This window comes from Merops nubicus, unplaced genomic scaffold (genome assembly GCF_000691845.1).
Source record: "Merops nubicus isolate BGI_N331 unplaced genomic scaffold, ASM69184v1 scaffold11508, whole genome shotgun sequence".
Classification (NCBI taxonomy): domain Eukaryota; kingdom Metazoa; phylum Chordata; class Aves; order Coraciiformes; family Meropidae; genus Merops; species Merops nubicus.
The window spans coordinates 15,195-22,797 of NW_008627766.1; the positions used below are offsets into that span (position 1 = coordinate 15,195).

At 36.7% G+C, this 7,603-nt stretch overlaps 1 protein-coding gene across 1 annotated transcript in view; it reads left to right on the plus strand.

Moving 5' to 3' along the window:
- Positions 1-6,938, plus strand: part of LOC103778828 (nebulin-like) — a gene marked incomplete at both ends in the record, with an annotated part of 21,768 nt that extends 14,830 nt beyond the window's left edge. The window contains 8 exons of the mRNA XM_008946444.1: positions 1,057-1,263; positions 1,520-1,624; positions 2,648-2,755; positions 3,485-3,796; positions 4,899-5,105; positions 5,883-5,987; positions 6,146-6,253; positions 6,627-6,938. Of these exons, the coding sequence (XP_008944692.1) occupies positions 1,057-1,263; positions 1,520-1,624; positions 2,648-2,755; positions 3,485-3,796; positions 4,899-5,105; positions 5,883-5,987; positions 6,146-6,253; positions 6,627-6,938 (1,464 nt within the window). The remainder of the gene's footprint in view (positions 1-1,056; positions 1,264-1,519; positions 1,625-2,647; positions 2,756-3,484; positions 3,797-4,898; positions 5,106-5,882; positions 5,988-6,145; positions 6,254-6,626) is intronic.
- Between the last annotated feature and the right edge of the window lie 665 nt (positions 6,939-7,603).

The following is a 7,603-nucleotide window of genomic DNA, read 5'->3' on the forward strand; positions in this document are numbered from 1 at the left end:
TTTTATCACCTGGTGGTGGCATTTAGAAATAGCAGATTCCAGGATTTTGTTGGTGTATCAGTAAAAAGCAGACTTCTAGAATATTGAAATCAGATCAACTTTGTTTGTTTCCTTCATTTCTGCAGAAAACTTTGGTTTGCAATGTAATTTTGGTTGATTCTTTAAGACTTCTTTCAAGTTGTCTTGCTTTGCCTTCACATGAGGCAGATAGTGTAGTTGGATTATTATTAACTATTCAGGATGAAGAAGTGGACAAAGTGTAACTATAGATTTTATTAGAAATACATTCTGGAGATCTATAGCACAGGAAGCCTCTCCTAGGACCTTCTTGGTCCTTCTGGCAGATAGTTTCAGATGCTTGCCTGGACCTACACAGCTGAACTCTGCACCTGGTTGTATGCTGTGGAATTTTATTTGGTTTTTTTCTACCAATTGTGGAAAACCACAGTTTTTTTTTTCTAGTTTAGACCCCTATTTTTATGGGCCACACGTTTTAGAGTCTTAAAAATAGTGTCCACAATAGCCTTGCATTCAGACTGTGCATTAACCCTCTCTGAATGTTTATATTGGTCATTTTCTGCATATTTTCTAGCCAGGATAAATTTGTCACTTGCTGTCTGTCAATTCTGCATATTTTTACTGTAGGAAGAGAACCAAAAATGGAGCCTTTGCATAAGGCCAAGATTCCCAGAGTCTGCTGAACACAGAACAAATTAAACCATGTTAAATGATCACCACGTGGTAGGTTAGAAGTTTTTAAGAATTGAAGGTTGGTGAAAATTGTCACGTGGGTGAAAGAAAAGGAAGTTTAGTAAATGCTGAAGGGATGTTACAGTGTATGAGAAAACAATAATGAATCAAAAAATAACATTAGCTCATTTTCTTTTTAATGAAGTCACAGACAAACTTCAAGATCTGTTGTTCCCTTCAAGAATTTATAAGTATTTCCTGTTAGTATAAGACACACTAACTAGGCTAAGTGATTATTGTTTTAAACAGAATTATTACACTTCTGTGGCCAAATCTTGATCTGTGTTGGCTTTATCTCCCCTCTAGAATGCATACAAAGAAGAGTACAACAACTGGTTAAAGGGGATTGGGTGGAGTCCTCTTGGTTCTCTGGATGTTGAAAAGGCTAAAAAGGCTGGAGAAGCTCTAAATGAGAAGAAATATCGTCAGCACCCAGACACCATCAAGTTCACCAGTGTAGCAGATTCCATACCAATGCTTCTAGCTCAGCACAACACCAAGCAACTGAGTGATGTAAGAGGATTTTCATTATTAATGCAATATAATGACTGTTTTTTTTTACCCAATTTATGATTTCTACCTTGCTCTCTGCTATTCCATCTAAAAAAAAAGAAATAAATTTACATTTTAAAAACTGTACAAATAGTAACATTGCCATTTGTGGGTAAGAATTGTTGGATTGTTGTGGGTAAGCACTGTTTCTATTTGTTGACACTAATACTGCCTACCTTGTGCTTGACAACAGGTATTTGTTTCTTTTTCCTTGCAGGTAACATATAAGAAAGAGGGTGAGAAAGTAAAGCACAAATACACCCTGGATCCTGATGTTCCTCAGTTCATCCAAGCCAGGGTCAACGCCTTCAATTTGAGTGATGTGAGCATATAACCAATAGTTTGTTCAATAATATATTTATTTGTCATTTACTTCATTGAAAAAATAACTACTTATTCATGCTGTGATGTTGAATAGACAAATACACAAGCTGTGAGTGCAGCTGAACTTTTACTTCTAGAAGACAATGAGTTTTGTGCTTGTCAAGCATGTTTTTAAAACTGAATGCTGATGAACAGAAACACATTTGAGTGTTTTATTGGAAGAGGATTTATTGGATAGGCTGAATGAGGTAAACCAGAGTGACTTATTATTCAGATTCCTATAGGTTTGGAAGCTTCTGTCATCTAATTTTACATCAAACACACTGCACAGGCAAGCAGTATGAGTCCTCTGTGTGTTGTGTCCTGCTGCTGGGCTTTTGATGAAAATTCACTCATCCAGTGAATAGACAAAGCCATTTCCCACCATTTCCATCACTTCTTGCATCCATCAAGATCTCCACTGACAGTATCAGTCTTATTGCCTTCATGATATTAAATTTTTTAGTGGCTTTATCAGGTCTCCAGGAACTAGGTAAAAACTGACATCTCTTTTAATAGCCTTGAAATTCTAGTCTGTCCAGATACCAACAGCTAACAAAAAATCAGCCAGACTGCTCTCTTCAGTCACTGAAGACCAAAAGGCCTGATTTTCAAGCAAATGGGGAAAAAATTCTTTGAAGGTTCAGTCAAATGAAAAAAGGGTTTGCTTAAGCAAGGGCCAAAATGCCACTGATAGAGTTGCTTCACACAGAAATGGCAAAAAATGCTTATTGAGTTAATGACTTAGCTACATTATTTAAACTGATTGTCTTGAAGGACTCTCATATTTTTAGTAGATTTAATCATCATAATATAACTGTAATTTCTGTGCAGGTTACTATTTTTCCTTGCAATCCCACAGACTAAACTGAATCCTTTTAGTCCTAAAATTACAATCAACCTATGAGCTTAAACAATTTTCTTAAAATTGCTACTTGTAACATCACAAACTCATAGCTTTCTTTTTTTTTTTGGTTTGAAGTCAAACTACAAAGCAGACTGGAAGAAAACCATTGCCAAAGGCTATGACCTGAGACCAGATGCCATCCCCATCATCGCTGCCAAAGCTTCTCGAAACATTGCAAGTGATGTGAGTATCATCTACAGAACACATACATCTACATCACAGCTTTCTGCAGCACATGAAGAAAAGTCCTGGGGAGCTGGGCTCTTTGTCCTGTGGGCTTCAAGTATTCACCAGCTTCTTTGAAAGCTCCTTTGTTCTAATTTACCTGTGCTGCATTAATTGCTGGAGACCTGTGCTTCTACTTGCCTGGAGTTCACAAGCTGCAGAAATGTGGCTGTTTTCAGGCAGCTGTGTCAACAGGCAGCAGTAAAACTTGCTGACCCCAGCTATAGAAGGAGATTTGGAACATGGAAATAAATTCCCTAACTTTAGCAGAAGGCTGCAAATCCTTTCTGTTCCCCACTTAAACCTGCATCCCTTCAATAGCTGAATATTGGCATATCTAATTGCTTGGTAGCCTTGGGCTTCTCAATAATATGTTATTATGCTAATCTTTTAATTAAAAGCTGAATGTTTCTGGGAGTTAGACATCTATGGCTGTGTCTATGGTGAGGGAGAGGATGTAACTGCACACCTTGTTTCAGGTCCATACCAGGGGTCAAGACAAGCTGAGAAATCCAACAACCCTTTTCCTTTTTTGACCTAATTAATCCTGTGCTATCAGAAAAACAATGTATGGGTTTATAGAATGAACTGCAGTGGTTAAAACATTGAGATTTAAAGTATTAACATTACCAAGAGTATATTTTCTCTTTCCAAAGTGGTTAAGACTTTCTTTTCCTCTGTCTCCAGTACAAGTACAAGGAATCCTATGAGAAAGACAAAGGCAAGCAGGTTGGATTCCGGAGCCTGCAGGATGACCCGAAACTTGTCCATTACATGCATGTGGCCAAAATCCAGTCAGATCGTGAGTACAAGAAGGATTATGAAGCCACCAAGACCAAATACCATACTCCTCTGGATATGTTCAGTGTGACAGCTGCCAAGAAAGTCCAGGAAGCAGTTTCCAACACTGGCTATAAGCAGCTAATCCACAATTACACACTCTTGCCTGACGCCGTGAACCTGGAGCTATCAAAAAATGCAATGCAGCTTCAAAGTGATGTATGTAATGATTCATCAGCCCCTTTTTTTTATTCTCATAAAGACTGTGTTACAGTATTAACCTTCTAAAGCTAAAAAAAGAACTAGATTGGGTTAACAGTAGATTGAGATGTAAACAGTTGGTTTGGAAATCTGTATTTTCCAACGATTGTCCAAATTATGTGGAGCTGAAAAGTCCTAGGGAACTCATCTAGCAAGTAACACCTTTCTTTGTATCTCTACATGTTTGACTAATTCTAAGCCAATGAACATCTTTTTCTAATTCATTTATTCTTTTTAGTTGGATTTGTGTTAATTCTGATTGTTATATATATATGTAAATAACTGTGGTTATTATTTGTGTTGTCAGAGACTGTAGTTTATATACAGAGTCTAAATTCTGACTGTATTTTATTTAAGTTTTCTGAAAATAGACTTTATGCATGTTTGTATAATATCTAGGGATTTGAGATGTATTTATTTTGCTCACTTTTCCCTCCTGCCTTTATCCTCCAACAGATGCACATGCCATGCATGAATAAGGATTCATAAAAAAGCTTTGTAGTTTCCCTTAAGTTTTATGACTCCTTCCCATTTTTTTCACTAGTATAACTTCAGGGTCTGCTTATATATCCAGAAAATATGTAGTTTATTTTTTGTACTTTTATCTGTTCTGAAAGCCATGTTCTGAAGTATGAGTGAATAGGAGTATTGTCTGTTCAAGATTGTGCAGAACCAGGCTGTTAAGCAGAAGACATTGAAGCAATTTCTCTGAATTAATTCTACTTCAAACTGAGTCTAGCAACAAACAAGAGTTTTATTTAAAAACATTTTTGTCAGATTTTCATGTTTAGCACTCAAAATTTGCTTTAAGGGCTGTGTATTTGGTTTGTAGTGTGAGCTCCACACTCTGGTTTAGTGAAAATAATTTCTTTATCCCTATCACATCAATAATTGTTAATGTTGGGCTTAGAATTTGGAAAAAAATAGTTATAACAGGCTTGTCTAAAATTTCCTTAAAAAATTGATGACTGGGAGAAGATTTAAAGCCTTACTTGTTTGTATTTATAAAGGCATTTCTAATTTTCCTTGTCTCACTGTGTTTTTCCCTATTTTTCAAAAGAATTTGTACAAAGCAGACTTTAATAACTGGTTGAAAGGAGTTGGTTGGGTACCACTTCAGTCCCTGGATGTGGAAAAGGCCAAAAAAGCCACACAGATCCTCAGCGAGAAGATGTATCGCCAGGCCCCAGACAAACTGAAGTTCTCCATTCCAACAGATGCAATGGAACAAGTGCTGGCTAGGCAAAATGCCAAGACCATGAACAAGGTGAGAAAGGATCAAATGGTCATGACTGAGCCAGAGATTGGGTCTTTGTCCTGTAAAATCCTGGGGCAGGTCCATTTCCACTGAAGTCATTAGAATTTCAAATAGGTACAGTGGTGTGCTGGGTTAAGGCTGGACACTGAGTGGTGGTGGAAGCCTCAGATTGTATTCACAGTTAAGGGATTTCTATTTTCTATTTATAAAGATTAAAGATCTCTTTTTTGTGTATGTAATTAAAGATGTTTTCTAGTTCTTTGGCAACTCTTTTTCTCCATGGAGTAGCATTCACAATCAGTGAGCTGAAAACCCACTGAAATTCTGTCAGTTTTTGTACAAGCTTCCTTGAAAAGCAAATCTAAATTAGGATTTCCTTGAAATTTTATTTCATTTCCTTGAAATGGAAATCTTTGAATTAATCCCTAGTTATCTGGCACACCACTGATCCTTATCCCATGTTTGCCATGGAAAGTGAATGGGTGGAAAAGAAGAAATAATTTCTGCTTTGCATTAAAGCAGGGAAGAATGCAAACTGCAAATCTGCAGTTTCAATATTTATTAGTCTTCAAAACATACTTGTCAAGTTTCTCAAATAAAGAACTAAAGAAAGGGAAGGAATATAATATTGCCACTTGGCAGTTATTTGTGAAGATTATTTGTAGTGCTTATGGAACTTTAGTGTCCTGCAAAATATGATTCATTGCAAATGAGTAAAACAAAACCAAGCTCTTATTTTATGAATGCAATGCCCTTTTAATGCTAAATATTACTTTGTAATTGCAGAGGCTCTACACAGATAAATGGAACAAGGAGAAGACCACCATCCATGTCATGCCAGATACTCCAGAAATTCTGCAGTCTAGAGTGAATCAGATCACCATGAGTAATGTGAGTTACCATGTTCAGAAGGGGCATCCAATGTCTGTTGCATTGAATGTTTTTTGTCTTTTTTTTTTTAAAAAAAATAAATTCAGAGGTAGGCAACTTCAGTTATTCTGCCTTCATAACAGGGCACCTGTTCTATTTTTTTTTACATTTTAAATTAGAAACTTTACAAAGCTGAATGGGAGAAAGACAAGAAGAAAGGTTATGACCTGAAGCCAGATGCTATTCCAATCAAAGCAGCCAAAGCCTCCAGGGACATCGCCAGTGATGTAAGTTTGACTGTGTGATAGTACTCAGGGTACAGTCAGAACATTTTCAAAGTGCTCTGTTACGTGGAAATATGATTGTTTGAATGTCTTGAGATGACCAGGTTTCAATTTTATGCTTGATGGGATAAACCTCTGCAGCACTTGCATAATTCAGTGTTACTCCACTGGAGAGCTTTTTGGCTCTTTGTTCAGCAAGCTTCACCATGTCCTGCGGGCTATTTAGTAAGACTGAGTGCATTTGACTAAACCTGAGATCTTGTGCTGAAACAGAACAACTATTTTCTATATTTTCAGAGGTAAAATTGTGCTTGGTAATGCTTTTTTTAAAAAGTTAATATTTTTTTTGGCTGTTCTTTCTCTTTCCTGCCGACAGTATAAGTACAAACTCGCCTACGAAAAAGCGAAAGGGAAGCACATTGGGTTCCGCAGCCTTGAAGATGACCCCAAGCTGGTGCACTTCATGCACGTGGCTAAGATGCAATCTGATAGAGAATACAAAAAAGATTATGAGAAGGCAAAGACCAATTTCCACACTCCAGTTGACATGTTCAGTGTTGTGGCGGCCAAGAAAGCCCAGGAAGTGGCTACAAACGCAAACTACAAAAGCTTGATCCATACCTACAATGTTTTGCCTGATGCCATGAGCCTTGAGCTAGCCAAAAACATGATGCAGTTACAAAGTGATGTAAGTGAGGGATTTGTGAGCCTTGGCACTGCAAATACAATGAGTTATTATATTGTTATATTAGTTTGTGAAACCAGACTGTGAGTTAAACAGTACAATTTTCTTAGTGAAGTCAGCTATATACTAGAATGCAGTAAATAAAACAAGACATTCAGCAACAAGAGCCATTGTATTTTTCTAAGACTCTGAAATATTAAATTATAGTTATTGCTAAATAATTTGGGCTCAGAAATATGTATGTATAAATTAAAATGGATATTTACTGCTTCACATCTCCACTCAGCCTCTTGAGGAGCAATATTTGTGTGCGTGTCGAGACAAGAAAAGCTTCACTTTTCATTAATAGTTTTATGTTGTACTTACAAAAATATAACTTTTCAGAAGAAGAGAAAACCAGTTAAATACCCATATTCTCAGATTTTCTGGGATGTTGAACCTCCAGAGAAAGAGGGTCTTTTTTTTGCAGTAGAGTGATTCAAGATAATCCCCTTCTTCAAGAGGGCCTTGCTCATGTGAGCCATCTATATATGTCACAAAAAGGTTCTGAATGTTGCATAAAAGGTGGAGTAATATAAGATAAACACCACTGTAACAAATGTGTTTCTAAATAAACCCTGAATGCATCTTGATACTGTTTGCTTCTTTCTAGAATAAGTGCATTCAAA